Source organism: Candoia aspera, chromosome 2, assembly GCF_035149785.1.
Source record: "Candoia aspera isolate rCanAsp1 chromosome 2, rCanAsp1.hap2, whole genome shotgun sequence".
Taxonomy (NCBI): domain Eukaryota; kingdom Metazoa; phylum Chordata; class Lepidosauria; order Squamata; family Boidae; genus Candoia; species Candoia aspera.
The window spans coordinates 147,325,144-147,344,964 of record NC_086154.1 but is presented as its reverse complement, the minus strand read 5'-3'; the positions used below and the strand labels follow the sequence as shown (position 1 = coordinate 147,344,964).

Genomic DNA, 19,821 nt, shown 5'->3' with positions numbered 1-19,821 from the left:
GGGGATTGACAAGAAGACCTCCAAGGTCCCTCCCAACCCTATGACTCTATGATTCCTTCACAATGTGGTTGCGAAATTGCAATTTGGAGATGTTGCGTTTTCTTTTGAATGTTATTTGGCTTCTCCTGCCATTTCCCTCCATCCTTTGCTATAGTCAGCAGCATTCTGTTTCTATACCAATGAGATGAAGAGCTTGCTTGTAAGGAGCTGAAGATGCATTGTTTCCTGCAGAAGTAAAGCCTCTGGCTTGCAGCCTGGTAAACCAGCTCTTGATTCTGGAACTATAATATGGATTTCTGAATATGGATATAATACCAGGGGGAATACAGGTCCTGGGGTTGCAGAACTGGAGTAAAAACATGTAGCATAGCCTTTATGCTCTCACAAGGCCGCTCTTTGGAATGGGGCCCTCATGAGAATGCACTTAAGGCTCTGGTAGGTTTCAACAGCAAGGATTGAGAAGCCCAAACTCCTGGTTTGGACTACCTGCTCACTCATCCAGTCTGTGAGGGAACTAGAGACCTAATAAGTTTTAATGAGGTCTGAAATTTGTGTCTTGCTTAGGGCTTCAAAGCGTCGAATGCAGAATGTAGCCAATATCTCCATCCTGGCCATGTTTTCCATGTATCTGCTGACAGCTATCTTTGGTTACCTCACCTTTTATGGTAAGGGACAGTTCCTCCCAGGAGGTACTATTGGGGGTGCCACTTAATTCTCTTTCATACACAGGAAAGGAAGAATTTCCCTCTCTGCTTCACCTCCATGGCTACCAGAGGTATGATGCTTCCCTTGGTCCAATGTTCACATGACATCTTTGTTTGTAGTACTTCCTTTTATATTTGCAGAAGACATACTGGCAATATAGAGGCAAAGCATAAGTGTAAGGCAATAAAGGAGAGTCAACATCTCCGCTGATTAAAACATCTGATGGAACTGAGAGGATTTCTTAAATCTTCCTTCCATGGAAATCTTGGAAGGAAAGTTTATTTGCTGCCTATTCGTTTCACCTTCAAGAAGCAAAAAGATCATAAATGGATCTTCTCCCCTCTCCAGGTTACTGCTTTTGGACTTAGTCCAACCCTAACCCTTGCAGCCACCCAAAAATGATATAGGAGAGTTAAGTATAACTTGAGGCCCAGGGGCCACGTGCGGTCCAGTAGCATTCCCTAAAGTTGATACATTGGTCTCGTTTTGAACAAGTTGGTCTGGTTTTACTGGACCTCAGTGTAATGGACTTCATATCACAGATCAGTTTTCTGCTGTGATTTACACCATTTATATGATGATGCTGATATGCAAATGAGATAAATTATGTCCTTTGAGTCTATTTATGTCCTTTGCTTCATGAATTACATAAATCTGCATAATGCCCTACTCTGCAATTCAACGGACATTCCTGAATAATTTAACCAATCCTATCTCCCCAATTAGTTCATTAACACGAGAGGCCTCTCTTGTACTGTAATATAATTTTTAATGTCTCAGGAAACAAAATTATTGTACAAGTAAGAAGAGATCATGATAGCTGTATTCAACTGAATTGAAAAAAAAATACTTTGTCCTGAGACTGCCTTCTTTTTGGACTGTAGCTCCTGGCATATTGCTCCAAACTTAAGTGTTATCACCTCCCTGGTGATAACTGGTAATTGTCTATTTGCCTACCAGAAGAGTATGCTTTGTGCATTTCAGACTAATTTCAAAAGCCCTCTGCAAGATAACAGTTTAGGCTTCTTGTATGAAATATTAATTCCTTCCTTGCAGCCTGCTGCTTGAGAGAGAGAAAAAGGAGTGCTAAAATGGAAAAGAATTATTCCCACCCACTTAGCCTTTGCTCCCACCCACTAGCTGTTACAGCCCTGTCCATCACACGTCCCCCTGAATAGATGTCTCTTGAGGGAAGTGGCCATTGGTTGAAAAAAAGGTAGCTCTTTGCTGGCCTACTGTACCATGAGGGAGAACGAGACGCTTGGCTCAGACAGTAGAGGTGGTGGTGGGGAATATGGGTCGTCTCCTCAGTCAGTCCTCCTTTTTTTGTTTATTCGTTTAGTCGCTTCTGACTCTTCGTGACTTCATGGACCAGCCCACGCCAGAGCTTCCTGTCGGTCATCAACACCCCCAGCTCCCCCAGGGACGAGTCCGTCACCTCTAGAATATCATCCATCCACCTTGCTCTTGGTCGGCCCCTCTTCCTTTTGCCCTCCACTCTCCCTAGCATCAGCATCTTCTCCAGGGTGTCCTGTCTTCTCATGATGTGGCCAAAGTATTTCAGTTTTGCCTTTAATATCATTCCCTCAACTGAGCAGTCTGGCTTTATTTCCTGGAGGATGGACTGGTTTGATCTTCTTGCAGTCCAAGGCACTCTCAGAATTTTCCTCCAACACCACAGCTCAAATGCATCAATCTTCCTTCTCTCAGCCTTCCTTATGGTCAGCTCTCGCAGCCATATGTTACTATGGGGAACACCATTGCTTTAACTATGCGGACCTTTGTTGTCAGTGTGATGTCTCTGCTCTTAACTATTTTATTGAGATTTGTCGTGGCTCTTCTCCCAAGGATTAAGCGTCTTCTGATTTCCTGACTGCAGTCAGCATCGGCAGTAATCTTCGCACCTAGAAATACAAAGTCTTTCACTGCTTCTACATTTTCTCCCTCTATTTGCCAGTTATCAATCAAGCTGGTTGCCATAATCTTGGTTTTTTTTGAGGTTTAGCTGCAAGCTAGCTTTTGCACTTTCATCTTTCACCTTCATCATAAGGCTCCTCAGTTCCTCTTTGCTTTCAGCCATCAAAGTGGTATCATCTGCATATCTGAGATTGTTAATGTTTCCTCCAGCAATTTTAACTCCAGCCTTGGATTCCTCAAGCCCAGCATGTCGCATGATGTGTTCTGCGTACAAGTTGAATAGGTAGGGTGAGAGTATACAGCCCTGCCGTACTCCTTTCCCAATCTTAAACCAGTCCATTGTTCCGTGGTCTGTTCTTACTGTTGCTACTTGGTCGTTATACAGATTCTTCAGGAGGCATACAAGATGACTTGGTATCCCCATACCACTAAGAACTTGCCACAATTTGTTATGGTCCACACAGTCAAAGGCTTTAGAATAGTCAATAAAACAGAAATAGATGTTTTTTGGAAACTCCCTGGCTTTTTCCATTATCCATCGGATATTGGCAATTTGGTCCCTAGTTCCTCTGCCTTTTCTAAACCCAGCTTGTACATCTGGCAATTCTCGCTCCATGAATTGCTGAAGTCTACCTCGCAGGATCTTGAGCATTACCTTACTGGCATGTGAAATGAGTGCCACTGTTCGATAGTTTGAACATTCTTTAGTGTTTCCCTTTTTTGGTGTGGGGATATAAGTTTATTTTTTCCAGTCTGATGGCCATTCTTGTGTTTTCCAAATTTGCTGGCATATAGCATGCATTACCTCGACAGCATCATCCTGCAAGATTTTGAACAGTTCAGCTGGGATGCCATCGTCTCCTACTGCCTTGTTATTAGCAATGCTTCTTAAGGCCCATTCAACCTCACTCTTCAGGATGTCTGGCTCTAGCTCACTGACCACACCATCAAAGCTATCCCCGATATTGTTATCCTTCCTAAACAGGTCTTCTGTATATTCTTGCCACTTTTTCTTGATCCTTCCTTCTTCTGTTAGGTCCTTGCCATCTTTGTTTTTGATCTTACCCATTTTTGCCTGGAATTTACCTCCCATGTTTCTAATTTTCTGGAAGAGGTCTCTTGTCCTTCCTATTCTATTGTCTTCTTCCACTTCCGCACATTGCTTGTTTAAAAATAATTCCTTATCTCTTCTGCCTAACCTCTGGAATTTTGCATTTAATTGGACATATCTCCCCCTATCTCTGTTGCCTTTTGCTTTCCTTCTTTCTTGGGCTACTTCTAGTGTCTCAGCAGACAGCCATTTTGCCTGCTTGGTTTTCTCTTTCTTTGGGATGTATTTTGTTGCCGCCTCCTGAACAATGTTGCAAACTTCTGTCCAGAGTTCTTCTGGGACCCTATCTACTAAGTCCAGTCCCTTAAATCTATTCTTCACCTCCACTGCATATTCCTTAGGAATATTAGTGAGCTCATATCTAGCTGATCTGTGGGTCTTCCCTAATCTCTTTAGTCTGATCCTAAATCGTGCAAGAAGAAGTTCGTGATCTGAACTACAGTCAGCTCCAGGTCTTGTTTTTACCAACTGTATAGATGTCCACCACCTTTGGCTGCAAAAGATGTAGTCAGTCTGATTTCGGTGTTGTCCATCTGGGGAAGTCCATGTATAAAACCGTCTCTTAGGTTGTTGGAAGAGAGTGTTTGTTATGCAGAGTGAGTTGTCTTGGCAAAATTCTATCAGCCTATGTCCTGCTTCGTTTTGTTCTCCCAGGCCATGCTTACCTGTAATTCCAGGTGTCATTTGACTGCCCACCTTAGCATTCCAGTCTCCCGTGATGAAAATAACATCTCTTTTAGGCGTGTTGTCCAGTAGCTGCTGCAGATCCTCATAGAACTGCTCTACTTCAGCTTCTTCAGCATCTGTGGTTGGGGCGTATATTTGGATCACTGTGATGTTAGATGGCTTGCCCTGAATTCGAATTGAGATCATTCTGTCGTTTTTTGGATTGTATCCAAGCACTGCTTTAGCCACTTTACTATTAATTATGAAGGCTACTCCATTTCTTCTGTGGTCCTCTTGTCCACAGTAGTAGATCTGGTGGTCATTTGATGTGAAGTGGCCCATTCCAGTCCATTTCAGTTCACTGACGCTCAAAATGTCTATCTTTAATCTTGACATCTCACCAATAACCACATCCAATTTGCCCTGGCTCATAGATCTTACATTCCAGGTTCCGATGGTGTGTTGATCCTTAGAACATCGGATTCGCGTTTACCACCAGCACCGTTGGCCACTAGCCGTCCTTTCGGCTTTGAGCTAGCTGCGTCATCACATCTGGGGCTAGTTGAGCTCATCCTCTGTTCCTCCCCAGTAGCATTTTGACCATCTTCCGACCTGGGGGTCTCATCTTCCGATGGTATACCGACATATCTCTGGTTGTACTGATCCATTTAGTTTTCACGGCAAGAATACTGGGGTGGGTTGCCATTACCTTCCCCAGGGATCGCAGTTAGTCTGACCTCTCTGTCATGACCTTCCCGTCTTGGGTGGCCCTTCACGGTTTAGCTCATGGCATCACTGAGGTGCTCAAGCTCCAGCACCACGACAAGGTAACGATCCTTTGCTGAAGCAGTCCTCCTTAACTGCCCTAATTTCCCCTCTCTTGGAGGCTGAAGCTGAGAGCACCATGCAGAATATCTTATGTCCCCGATATAAAGTACTGCCAATTCTCTAGGTGGGGTGCCACCTTTTATTTCACCCCCAGCTGCAGAATGCTTAAAGTCAACCTTCTTTATCATTTTACTCATTAAAAAAACAAAACACCAACCTTGTCCAGGGATTCGGCTGAAGCAGGGAGGGGAGATATTTCGTGGCTAGCTTCTGTTTCAAACTCACAGAACTCTTTCCCGTCATCTGTGGGAGGAGAAATGAATCCACATTTGCGTTGCTTGAGCCGGGGTATTTCAGAACAGGCCCTACTACCTCTAATGTATTACACTTCCCTTCCCCTGTAGGCACATATGTACCCGGAAAGGAGACGAACATTTCAGAAGTATGTTTTCAGCTGTGTCTGTAGAGGTGTGATTGGAGATGCTACTTTTTGTGTTAGATATGCAAAATATTTTTGTAGAAGAGGTTAGGCTTCCTCCATTGGCATCTTCTCTCTGTGTAAAACCTGAGATGAAAGGAGTGCATGTTCCACAGTTTTTGAACATGCAAGCAATGAGATAAAAATACCCTCTAGGAATGTGTGCATATCATAACTGTCAGATCCAGAGGCAACATGACCTGCTTCCAGCCTGTTGTTTGCAAGACATTTCTTGTTCTGGTTGTTTTCCATGCAGTTCCACCCTTGGACTAAAGGTGGCGCACAGGCTGACTTCCTTTGGTGGGATGTTTCCAGCTGAACCATTCCTCACTTTATCAATGAAAATAAATTGTCCTTTTAGGGGAGGACAAGAAACGTACTGCAGATCACTCGCATCCACTTCTCACAGACTTTGCAGTGGGACATTCATGAGCCTTTAATGAAGTATGCTGCTGTCTGTCATTCTCCAACCAAACGTAACAAGAGCAGTAATTGTGTTTTTAAAGCTTGTATCAAGAAAATTTATGTTTAAAATGCCTTGCCTCTGGGGAATTAATATAACAAAGAACAGCAAATCCAAACAGGACATTTGGATTTTAAAAACATTCTTGAGCATAGATGGAGAACAGTTAGGGGAAAGCCCATATACAGCTGCCATATATTAAGGCAGTTGGTGTTCTAAATCATTTGCATTTTTATCAGTATTACTTGCAGTGGACCACATGAAATGGGCCAAGGTTGCATTGATTTGCAGTGGCTAGCAACTATATGGCCTTAGTGAAGAAGTAAAAGACCCAAAAAGGGCAGAATATGCAAGAGCTGCAGTGGAAGATGGGGTTGTCTGCAGCTCTTGTAAAGATTTCATGATGTGATCAGAGCCTCATCTGCAAGTGCTAATGTCTGAACATTCTCTCTTAAAAGACCAGGGTTATACATAAAAATTACAGGAAAGCTAAAGACCTGGGAGTTTTGTTCTCTTTTAAAAAAAGTCTTATAGCAAGAGAGCAGCAGCCTTTTAGTGGTCAAGGGTCATTAGTACTGTAATATTGCGATAATACTGAGGCTGAGGAAGAAGGCCACAAAGGGATTGAGGTTGCATCTCTTACGTCAGCGAGAATCAGAGTTTTTTTACTTGCTCGTTTGATTGTGCACTTCAGGGTTTGCACGACAATTTTAAACTGTTCCTCATCTCGAAGGAGTAGGAGAATGTGCTGCCAACTTTCGGTAGCTTGATCCAAAGGGGATTCCATAGACCGCCAGAAGGAAATTAAGGGAACACCTGTAGCTCTTGTAGAGGCCACAAGTTTTCTACTCCTATTTTATAGCTGCCCCCCTTCTGCTTTTGGCAGGGAATGTTGAAGCAGAGATGTTGCACACATACATCCAAGTTAACCCTCTGGACACGCTTATCCTTTGTGTGCGATTGGCTGTACTCCTGGCTGTGACACTCACTGTGCCAGTGGTTCTGTTCCCGGTAAGACCTTTCTCTCCCGTTGTTGCACCGAGTAGTTTACTGCCACCGCCACTAACCCTTGATCCTAGACCAGGGAGCTCTGTGTCTCCTCTTTCTTTTCTGCTCTTAACCCTACCCAGAGAACAGTGTCAACACTGGAGCTGGCAAATTTAAGCCACCACTAATGGGAAGGGGTCCATGAAAGAGACTTGGCCAGAACCTTTATATTAAATTTTACTGTGCCTAAATTTGTGGGACACAATAATTAAATATTCTTACCATGTTTACTCTGGCTTCCATTTCCCATCCTATTTCTACACTGTAAGCTCATTGGGGCAAGGATCTTACCTCTTGCTCTTTGCATTGACTTTATATAAGCAGACAAAAAGCTGAATGGCATTACATAACTAACAAAAAGCAAATAACCATTATAGTTTATAAGACTGATACAAGCAGCTTCATGTAGATTATCTCCATAATCCTTACGATATCCCTGCAAAATAGGCTAACTTGTTACCTGCAGTAAGAAATGTGGATGCAGAAGAAGTAATGAAGCTTGACCAGCTCAAGTTAATTATGCTTCCTCTGAAGTGCCGCAGGTCTAGGGAAGGGGTTGACCAGAGCTGTGTTCAGATAACATAATGAACCACCAACTAGCCTGGCCTGTGAACTCAAGTTATTTGATTTGTGGTCCACCCCCAAAATTGGTATACAGGTAGTCCTCGGTAAGTGACTGCCTTGTACAGCAACTGTTTGTAGTTACAACAGGATGAAAAAGTAACTTTGCGACCAGTCTTTGCGTTTATGACCTTCACAGGTTTGTAAAGCAAAGGAAAGCTGAAGTAAGATCATAAACACAGTCATGGTTTCACTTAGTGACCGCTTCACTTAATGACTGACTTGCCAGTCCCAATTGTGGTCACTAAATGACTACCTGTAATTGAGTAAACTATGGTTCAGTTAACCATGGGTAAGCATGTTGTGTGAACACAGTGTCTCCATAATATGCTTCAGTCTCCGTCTGACAATTGTCTATGTGCCCTGGTGTAAAGCAGGTATCTCTCTACTTAAGTCTCTTTGCTAAAGTCACCCTGTACTCCTAGATCCGCAGGGCCATCCAGCAGTTGCTCTTCCCCAAGAAGGATTTCAGCTGGCTCCGCCACATCATCATTGCCTTCAGCCTCCTTTTCATTGTCAACCTCCTTGTTATTTTTGTGCCAAACATCAAGGATATTTTTGGAGTCATTGGTAAGCATGGGGTACTTTTCTCCCTATACGAAGTTGAACTGTAGAGGAGAATTTAGTGCAAATGCCGTGCTGGGTTTCTTCATGGGCTGAAGGAGCAGAACTCTTAGCAAGCCCAGTTCTAGGAACATGTAGACAGCCTTTTCATTCTGAACTAGCATGATACATGTAATAGTTGAGTTCACACTTTGCACTGATTTTAACTATGGTTTGTTGAGTTTAAAAAAACACATTGAAAATCTTGTATATGTTGAATATAGAAGTCTTTGCCTGCATTAAATGACAGTGAAGACAGTAATGAGGCGAGACAGACAAGGTGTTCCACAGTTACAAACAATGCAGTTAGTCCATATTATTACTCTTTCTGGGTACTATATCTCAGTTCCAAATTTTGCTTCCCTGCTCACAAGTTTTTCCCCATTCTGGGATTTTGAAAGCATGTTTTCTATGATAAGTACACATCTGGAACGAGGAGGGTAGAAACAGCTGGTAAGGTGATGGTGTGTAGAAAAATGGGTAACAAGAAGTGAGCTCAGGATTACTCCGATGCCTCTTCCTCTCTCCTACTGAGTCTCATTCCCTAGAGCAGCCTTTCTCAACCTTTTGACCCTGGAAGAACACTTGAAATACGTTTCAGGCCTCGGGGAACCCCCGCACATTCAGGCTCAAATACAGGCCAGAAGTTACAAAATTATTCTATTTGTTTCATGTGTAGGCCTGTATATATGCACTGACAGTATTCTTAAACTAAAAATAAAGAATGAAGCTTACCTCTTTAATGTGAAGTTGCCCGAATTTGAAATAATTTTTTAAATAAATTGTGATCTCCCAGGGAACCCCTAGTGACATCTTGTGGAACCCTAGGGCTCCACGGAATCCTGCTTGAGAAACCCTGGCCTCAACTGCTATGGTGATTTCCATTCATTTCTTTTGTCACCTTTTGGTTTGGACCTTGTCGAAATAGTCTGAACTATGTTTTTAAAATCCAAGTACCATAATTACACATGGGCAGCTTTAGTAAACAATTTACCATAGCTGACTTCTTTTCTTTTAGTCATGCACACTAAATAAGTTGTTGAAGAACTGACTTGGCCAGCTGTTTTGTTTTGTTTTGTTTTACTCCATTTGGAGTAAAAAAGGTAAAGGTTTCCCTTGACATAAAGTCCAGTCGAATCCGACTCTAGGGGGCGGTGCTCATCTCCGTTTCTAAGCCTTGGAGCCGGCGTTGTCATAGACACTTCCGGGTCATGTGGCCAGCATGACTCACGGAACGCCGTTACCTTCCCGCCGAAGCGGTACCTATTGATCTACTCACATTTGCATGTTTTCGAACTGCTAGGTGAGCAGGAGCTGGGACGAGCAACGGGAGCTCACCCCGCCGTGCGGTTTCGAACCGCCGACCTTCCGATCGGCAGCTCAGCGGTTTAACCCGCAGCGCCACCGCGTCCCTCCATTTGGAGTAGATTGGCAGAATTCAGAAAGTTTTGGAACAGGGAAACAAGCAGTGTCACCTGCAGATTAATGCATGTTCAGAGCCACAGCTACGTGAGATGCCTGACTTTGGCAACTTTGTCCCCCTACATGTGCCTGCTTAGCAAATTAAACCAGCATTTCTGCCCACTTGAGTTGTATAATCTTTTCATATCCATTAGACAATCTTCTCCTGGAAGTAGATGCTGAAAGTTAAATGTGGGTAAATTGTAGTAAATTGTTTACTAAAGCTGCCCATGTGTAATTATGGTACTTGGATTTTAAAAACATAGTTCGACAAGGTCCAAACCAAAAGATGACAAAACAAATGAATGGAAATCACCATAGCAGTTGAGGACTTAGTGCCACTGCCTTGGAAGGCTTCCTGGCTCCTCCCCACTTAACCTCCCAATATAGAAAACGGGGCTATGGAGTTGGCAGCCTTTGCCTCCAGAGCATGTTCAGCTTTTAAAAATAGCTGTGTGCTGGAGAAATCTGCCTCATTTCATTTTATGGTTCTGAGCTATAACGTTTCACTCCAAAAAGTATTAGGATTGGATGGTTCCACATACATGCTGATTATAGGCAGATAAAACTTTTCAACAGGTATGAAAAGATACTATCCTACTGTACAGGAAGCTTACCAAATTCATCCATTGGTTCTTTGGGCCAGTATTATTTATAATGTCTGGGTTCATGCATCACGCCAAACCAAAATGAAACAAATCACATAATGGCTCTGTGAAATGCTTTCACCTAGTTGTGGTGTGTAAACAACAGCTGATGGCAGCAGCCCAAGCCTTTCAAGCTTCACTGATGATTTTCAGTTGTGTGTCATTTGAAGGTCGTAAAAATTCAAAAACTGTAGTATCCGTGCAAAATACACTTAACATTTAAAAAAAAAACCCTACAAATCCTACGCTCAGTCTGGAACAGGGGGGAAAAAAAAAAAGGGAAACCCAATCCCTGTCCACTGACATGCCGTATTCCATACAGTTACTGTCATCCCCTACAGATAGCAGCCCTAAGCTTCCTCATTAAGTCCAGCCTCCAGTCCTTCTTGATTTATGGTATAGTGCTGACTGAAAAAAAAAAGGGAGTTGAATATTGATTTATGGTATTATGGTATGTTATTATTAGAGATATAGTATTGCAGTCGTCCATTATGGCTATTCTGTAAACCATTATTTAAAAACTGTGGTTTAGTAGTTGACTGGCAGCATTTCTCCAGGGCTTCAGACAGACAGTTTGTCAGTGAGATCTGGAAATGCAAGATTGAACCTGAAATATCTGCACGCAAAGCTTGCCTTCTACTTCTCTGCTATTACCTCTTCCCTAAAAGGAAACGACTGCAGTCCTATTTATTTATTTAGTTAGTTAGTTAGTTAGTTCGTTCGTTTATATCCTGCCATTCCTTTTGGAGCTCAGCCCTTCGTACATAGTACACAGCACTCCCTCCTCCTACTTTTCTCCATAACAACCCTGCGAGGTAGGTTGGGTTGACAGAAAGAGTGATTGGCCCAAAGTGAGAGGATGGACTTGAATCTGGGTCTCCTTGGCTGTAGTCTAACATCTAAACCAGCACACTACATTGGCTCATTGTTATATTTTATTATATTCATTTATTTGCTAGACTTACAGGGCCGCCCAACTCAAACAGTGTGACTCTGGACGGCGTGTAATAAGAGAAAACAAACAATAAACTAGAAAAAAAACCAAATAACATAAAATAAATACATTACATAAATATAAAATGGCAACTAAGCATAGTAATAAAAACAACCAAAAGGTGACTCCTCTCAGCAGGACCAAAAACGCCTGAGGAAAAAGCCGGGCCTTCTCTTCTCTTATGTAATCCAGCAGCAGACTGTCTGCCGTGAGGTCTAAATGAAGAAGGAAGGGAAGGAAGGAAGAAACTCAGTGGAAACCATGGGGAGTACATGGTGCAAGATACAACCTTTCTGATTTTACCCTAGCAAGCTGTTCTTAGCTTTATGGATTTTTTTTCCCCCATGGCTCAATGTTTAGGAGAGCTATTCATCCAAGGAGATGCCATGATATCTGCAACAGTGTGGAGGAGCCACTCTGGGAGTGGAAATCCCTCCCAGAAGCCCTCTGTATTTCACACTCTGGCCCTACCTCCTGCCCCTTGAATTAACAGCTTGTTCCCATCACCTGACTTCTAGGGAGCACCTTGCCTGGTGTCCTCCTCTTCTAAGCCCAGCATGTGAGAGAGATAGGGCTCTTACATCCTGTGTTACTCTCTGGCAATTACAGGGTAAAAGTGGAAAATGCTATTGTGCCATCTCTTGGCCATTTAGCATTGAGAGGTGTGATTAGAGATAACAGTCCTTTCCCCTTGGGAGATAAATCCAATCTCAAAGAGAATAAACAAAATTAAACTTTATTTTTTAAAAAATAAGATAAAGTATTTAGGTTTTAAGATTTTTAGGTGTTTTTTGGTTAAATATTAAAATGAAGATAATCAGTGCTGAAAAAGATAGATTTCAGAGCTGTTCCAGTCTAGAAATCCAGTAACTGCAATTGTTTGAACAGGAAAAGGAATCTAATGGAATATATAAACATAAAATAAGAATTCCATCAGACCACAAGATGGCACTGATCTGCTGCCAACAAGAAAAATTTTGCTTTTAAGAGATCAGTATGACATAATCTTTGAATGTTTGGTTCGAAGTGACAGAAAAGACCATGCCTTTAATTTGTGCAGAGATGGAAAAAAATATTGCAACACACAAAAACAAAAATTAAGCTTGGTGCAGTTCTAACTAGGCATGTATTTATTTCTAGCCAAGAAACAGACCTTTGTGTCAGATTTCCCCACTTATGATTCAATTTATTCGATTTACAATTTGATTCAATTTATGGTTTCTTCTTTGATTTGCTGAAAGTTCCAAGCTTTAATTAGGAGCTGAAGGAGAATGATCTCTGCTTTCTCTTCTCCATTGTGGAACACTGTTTCTTGGTTGTCTTTCTTGTCCAAGGGAACTGCCTGCAGTCTCCCAAAAGAACAAACCCAATTCCTTCTGGAGAGGGATAGGGGCAAATTTGCTTTTGCATAGTGCCAAAGCCCTTGGCTAAGGGAAGATGTGTATTGGGTATGTTTGAGCCAATCTGGTATTATGTTTGGGAGGGCAGCGGTGGTATTGTGAATGCTGGCTGGCTATTCACAACATCTGTGTTCTTTTTCTCAGGAGCCACATCAGCCCCAAGCCTCATCTTCATCCTTCCTAGCATTTTCTACATCCGAATTATCCCCAACGAAAAAGAGCCACTACGATCCAGACCCAAAATCCAGGTATTGGCTATTGGCAGGCAGATGGGCAGGGGGCATACAACATGGGTGTTATACTAGATCAGTGTTCCTCAACCTTGGCAACTTTAAGATGTGTGGACTTCAACTCCCAGAATGCTGTGAGTTCCTAGAGTTGAAGTCCACACATCTTACAGTTGCCAAGGTTGAGAAACACTGTACTAGAGAATTGGATGAAGACTTCCTTAAAGGCTTAGTGCAAGAGGCCAGCAGATCATGCAGGAATATGGTTTTCTGAACTGTCCATGCCCCTTTGAGCTGAGGATTTTCTCAATCTTTAATCATCACAACAAGATGAGGTGGTAGCTTTGCACCCAGAAGTAGAATGAAGCAATGTTTGAGGAGAGGCGTTTGGAAGCCAAGGCTGCTGAATCCAAGGTGATTGGAAAGTAGCAGGACAGGTGGGATAAGGATGTTCTCTTAGTGATGTTGCTTGGGTTCATAATCATCTTTCCTGTGAAAAAAGGAAAGATGATTATGAAGAACTATCTATCATTAATTTCTCCCTCCCTCCCTCCACAGGCTGCGTGTTTTGCTGCTCTTGGTTTCATTTTCATGGTGATGAGCCTCACTTTTATCATCGTCGACTGGGTGACCACAGGGAAGAGTGCTGGAGTGAGTCACTAACAAACCCAACTCCTGCCCCCAAGAGACAGGGTGGTTCTAACCAGGGAGACTATTCAGTGCCAGAGAAACAGCAGTGCCTTCTGCTGTTTATCCTCACTCATCCTGGAGACACCACAGTTGCCTGCCCATCGCTTTGGAGAGGTGTTGGAAGGCACCCCTTTGGTGCTACGGCAATGCAGAGTAATTTGGAACAGCTCCGGGGCTTCTCTACGGTCCTTCTAAGGTCTAGGCCTCTAAAACAGAGCCTCTGAAAGAGGCTGTCTGTTGCCATGAATAAGCTCCCTTCATTTGCTGGCTCCTGTGGTAGCAGCATGACGCTCCTGGCCTTCATTGTTTTTTCTCCCTGGCAATACAGCACCATCACCAGCAATTGCATGTCTCAGCAAAACCATGTGGGGTTTGGTTTGGGGTTTTCTTTGCCCAGGAAGATCGTGCTGCCTCTCAACAAGGCTTGGTTTGGCTTTTTTCCATTCTCTTCCTCCTCCTCCTCCTCCTCCTGGCTGGTTTTTCCTCATTGTGCCAAATGTGCCTTGCTATCTCAACAACTGTGACTCCTTATCCTTTGTTATCTAACATGGAAGTGGGGTCCCTGTGGAGGCAGAGCCTCGCCTCCATCCACTTGCCCGATTCCACTCGGTCTCCTGCCTGATACCACTTAAGACAGCAGCAATGATACCAGCTGACAGCGAAGGGGATGCTGTGCCTGGATGGGTGTGATCAAAGCAATGGACAATCTAATTTATTTGCTTGTATTTAATTTGGACCTGGCTACCAGACCAAAGAATATAAATAACCTAGCCATCCTGATGCCTGTCTAATCCATGCCATGATTCCAGGTTTTTCTGACATTGGTGAGGTCCAGGAATTGAGGGAGGGAAGAGAAATGGGGACCCTGGAATCCTGGAAAACTTCTCCCAGCTATGGAGGTCAAGCAGAATGGATCATATAGGTACAGTAGGAGACTCAAGGGCTCCCTGGTAGTAGGGGGGGAATGCAACTCCCCCCAGTTGTGGGGGAGTGTCATTTGCTTTCTCCTATCTCTGAATGATGCTAGATTTTTTCTGAGGCCATCCAGAAGAGTTAATTCTACCTACACTACAACACCACCTGGGGATTTCCCTTTGGTGCAACTCCCTGGGCCCCAGGGATTAAATTTCTAAGTGCTACATCTGAATTCAGGACTCCGTGACTTCCTGTCTGAAAGTTCTGAAGGAGCTGAATCTGCTCGTGTGGCTCATTTAACTTCAAGAGGTGCTGATATGCAAAATGATGAAAGCCTTGACTGAAAAGAGTTGCAAACAAACCAGGAAAAAATACTAACACAGTGGCTGTATTTGCACAACATACTTAACCAGGCCAGTTAGAAATCTAATGGCTGAATTTGCACAATATGCTACACATGGCTAGATTTTCATGGTTTAGTATGCTGTGTGAATCCACCTGGTTAGTTTAGGGCTCAGTGTATGTGTGAAAATAAATTAATTCAGTGACCTGTTTAAGTGTGATACAAGCCAGCAAGGCATTCCTAGGTATTTCCTTTTGGAACTGACACAACAGATTCTTTTTTCCCCAGCATCTATACAATGACATCTTAAATCATGGTCCTCCAGTATTTCCCTGTGTAATTTCTTCCTTTTTCAATTCAGAGATACTGAGGTGGAGGTGAGAGAACAATGGCAGGTCAGTTTTACTAATCATGGATCGCCTTTCATCTGCCTGAACAGGTGTAGTTTTGTATTGTGCAAGGAAGCTATTAAGGAATTTAACATGTAAGGATGCATCTGAATTTCCACACATAATACTGTTATATTCATGGTCACTGACATATGAGCTCTTAATTTTTTAATTTGCACTTTTCTGGGTTTTTAAAAATTCTTCTCTCTCTCTCCCCCACCACAATAGCACTTACAAAACAAAATACTGCTATTCAAGCAGAACATGCCACTTTATTTTTGTAGTGTGAGATGTTTGTGTTATTCACCTTTTTGTCTCATTGAATTAGTCACTTTAAAAGGTGTCTTGGTCAAAACTTTGAAAAGTGATGAAAAATCTTTTAAATTGAAAGCTGATGTGTTCATGTGAATAGTTAGTCTTTTGACTCTGAGGAGCTAAACATCCCCTGAGCTGAGGACCTTTCATTGCAATTTTGCATGTCCCTTGATGGTGAAACAAAACAATGGTTGGAAACTAGATCTTTTGCTAGGAAGGTTCTAAGGCCAGTCTGACAAAGGTATGTTTTCAAGATCAGAATCTCTATTCCATTATTCATCTGTCTCCTCATTTTTCTTTTATCTCTAGCTGTTTGGTATCTTTCTATCTTGCTCCCCTTCTGGCTATTATCTAGCTTTTCCTTGTACAGATGTCAGAAATTGTTTTTGAGCTTGGCTGTACATTTCATCAAGTGTTAATACTGCTTGTAGCAGTGCCTGGTTGTGCTAATTGCTTGCTCACACCTAAAGGTATCTTCTTAAATGCACTTATATGGCATCTCTGATGAAACCATCTAATGAAAGAAAGTCTGTTAGCTTCTAAGGCAGCCTGCTCCACTGTCAGATAGTCTGAATTCTCAGGGATTTTCCTCCTAACTTTTAGTAGAAATTCTCTTGTAATTTGAACCTTTTGGCTTGGGTCTTAGAAAGCAAATTTGATCTGTTATCTGCATAAGACCCTTAATCTTGATTCTGTTGTACTGCAGACATTCTGGTACCCCAAATACCTAGGCGTGATTTTAAAAATGAAAGATGATGGAAGGTTTCCTTTGACCACCCTGTCTCCAGTATATGCAATGAGTTCTGCATTGTGTACATTTATTCTTCTTCAGACTTTTTAGCTTTTATCTCTTTCTTTTATGCTGCTTGTTTATCTGTCTCAGCTTAACGAACTGTTAGGAATTCAGTATTTTCTTTCCACTGAGAAGCTGAGACTCTTGAGGGCTTAATTCCTTTAGGTAAGATTTGTGCATTTCCCTCCAAACAACATAAACCACACATTATAGCTTTTCTCTGCTGATTTATCTATCTAATTTGAAAAGGCTCTTAGGAATATGTCAATGTGGCACATGCTGCCCAGAATAATATTCGTTATTTGCACTGCACCACCCTTACACAGTACGTGGAGCAGCTCTCTGCCTTTAGAAGTTTACAAATGGAAAATTTAGATTAAATTAGAGGTGGCTTGTATCTTTACAAAAGGATCTATATGCTCAGCAAAAATGAGAGCACTCTTCCAGTGTAGTGATCTTATTACGGCTGGGCATGTTAAAATGCCGTTTTCCCCCACATCTGTAAAGTGTACATGAAGTGCAATGCTGAAAAGTGTGATGCTTGCAGATTAACAGTGTAATCCTGTGCATGTCTTCTCAAAAGAAAGTTTCCATGAGATTTATTCACAAATAAGTGCCTAAGAGTGCGGCCTAGGTTACCTGGAACCTTTACAATCGATCCATCTGTAAAATAAGGCATTATGGAGACAGAGCCTGTAAATAGAGATCTAATTACTGGAAATCCTGCTGGTACCTTAAAAGAATAATCCAAAGAATTTCAGCAATTTTATTTTATTTTATTTTTTGGTCATTCTAGGCGGGTCTAGCTTTTTTTTCCAAAATAATCTGCCACATCATTCATCCTGTCTTTTCCTGTTAGAATGCTCATTAGCATGGGAAGTTGTTATAAGACTGTTCAGATCATACTTTCCAAAATGTGCTAGAGTTTCAGTCAATCTTATGATCACTGACCAGACTACTCAGTTTATGTAATTTGTATGGTTTATTACAAGATAAGTCCCATGGTTTGGTACCTTCTGCTACATATCTGATAATACACATACAGGCAGTCCTTGCCTAACGACCATTTGTTTAGCGATGGTTCGGACTTAAGACAGCTCTAAACCCCAACTTATGACTGGTCCTCACAGTTACAGCTGTCACACCATCCTGCAGTCACATGATCACCATTTTCGACCTTCCCAGCTGGCTTCCAGCAAGCAAACTCAATGGGGAACCATGTGGTTTGCTTAACAACCACCACAAAAATAGTCATAAAATCGGGTTGGATTTGCTTAGCGGCCAAAATTACTGTCCCAATTGTGGTAGTGAAGTGAGGACTACCTGTACTGAACTCTGAAATTCTAAACAGATTCATTACTTGGAGTGGCATTCAACTAACCCTTCCTAATGGTGGAACAAGCTTCATCCTTAGAACAAGCACTACATCAAAATCTGTTTGTGAACATAGGGTAAAAGAGGGTAGAAGAATTCTGAAATGGAAGTTGGCTCATGCAGCGTAGGATAGAGAAACACTTGAAGTGAAATTTTCCATAAAGGGGACATGCTTTGCTGAACCTGATTGTCATACTGCTGCTCATTGCTTATCCAATTCTGAGGAGGTGCAACTTCACACAACGTAACTGACCTGTGCTTCTTCAAAACCAATGTCACTGATAGTCATGCTGTTCCCATTTAAGTACTAAGTGCCTGTGCTTTTCACTCGCCCTGCCTTACCAACTTTGAGTTCACAAGCTGACTGTAGGGTGGTCAGATGCAAAAGGGGATGGTCCAAACAGCATGTAAAAGAGAGAAATTCATTAGAAAAGAATTGTCATAGCTGTGGTTGCTGACACTCCCTCTTCAGTGCAGCTATTAAGGTGCAGGAGTCTTGACCTTTCTTGCAGCCAGCTGCTGCACTAGACATACGCTTTTAAACATCAGAGGAGAGACTGAGGTCATGTCCCCACTAATGACTTGAGCATATTTATAGCAACACCAAAACAGCTGAAGTGATGGGAGGCCTGTTAGGGAACAACAATGGTTGGATGACTTTAGTAGACAGTCTTAAGTTGCTAGTGGGGGCATGGTTGCCTAGCATCTGCAGCCTCTTCCTTCTAGCCCAGCTATAATTCAAAGTAGTGGGAATGCACAGTGGGGCATCTGGTTAGCAGCATTCACAACTGGGCCCCTGTCTCTTTGCTGACTCATGGAAGTCCACACCTTAATTTCTTATCCAAATGGTATATGTACCTCCCTGCAACACTTCTATCCCACTAGGATCTGGATGGCCTCAGCTTTTTAACTTTTTCCCATTATTTGGGGCTGGCTTTCTGCTTGGGGTAGTAATGGGATCCAGATTTAAGAGAGGACGGAACACATTCAAAATGTGAAATTGATGTAAGGACACAGTTTTTGTATAATTTTGGTATTCAATAAAGAACTGTTGACCTTATACTGAGTATGCAATTTTTTAAATTATTTAAAATAAACTCCTTTACCCCATTTTGAAATGATGGCTTTATATGTACGCATATGCTCATTTATGTGTGAAAACATATTCCTTTCCATTGAGATACCTATTCCATTGAGTCCTTGTTTAGTAACCACAATTGGGACTGGCAACTTGGTTGTTAAGCAAAGTGGTCACTAAATGAAACTGCAACTGTGCTTATGATCTTACTTCAGCTTTCCTTTGCTTTACAGACCAGCAAATGTCATAAATGCAAGGATTGATCACAAAGTTACTTTTTCATCACTGTAGTAACTGCAAATGATAGCTAAACGAGGCAGTTGCTAAACGAGGACTAAAGGTAAAGGTAAAGGTTTCCCTTGACATTAAGTCCAGTCGTGTCCGACTCTAGGGGGCGGTGCTCATCTCTGTTTCACAGCCGAAGAGCTGGCGTTTGTCCGTAGACACTTCCGTGGTCATGTGGCCAGCATGACTAAGCAGAACGCCGTTACCTGCTTGCCGAAGTGGTACCTATTAATCTACTCACATTTGCATGTTTTCAAACTGCTAGGTTGGCAGGAGAACACGAGGACTACCTGTATAGAAATGATTAAAAAAAGAGGGGGGACTCATTCAGTTGCATCTTCCAGATTTCCTATTACTCGGCATGTCCCACATCACTGTCCAGTTGAGCACAGGTCTCATTTCTTACACTCTTGGTAAAATGTTTAAGAAATGTTTTGTCTCACTTGCACCCACTGTACCCTTCTCACTCCC

General features: G+C 42.3%; 1 protein-coding gene across 1 annotated transcript in view; it reads left to right on the top strand.

Annotated features, from left to right (window-relative positions):
- SLC38A5 (solute carrier family 38 member 5) overlaps positions 1-19,047 on the top strand; it is a 49,105-nt gene extending 30,058 nt beyond the window's left edge. Inside the window, exons 12-16 of the mRNA XM_063294093.1 lie at positions 565-665; positions 7,055-7,179; positions 8,262-8,406; positions 13,086-13,189; positions 13,727-19,047. Coding sequence (XP_063150163.1) covers positions 565-665; positions 7,055-7,179; positions 8,262-8,406; positions 13,086-13,189; positions 13,727-13,831 — 580 coding nt within the window. The 3' untranslated portion in view covers positions 13,832-19,047. The remainder of the gene's footprint in view (positions 1-564; positions 666-7,054; positions 7,180-8,261; positions 8,407-13,085; positions 13,190-13,726) is intronic.
- Positions 19,048-19,821: the final 774 nt, after the last annotated feature.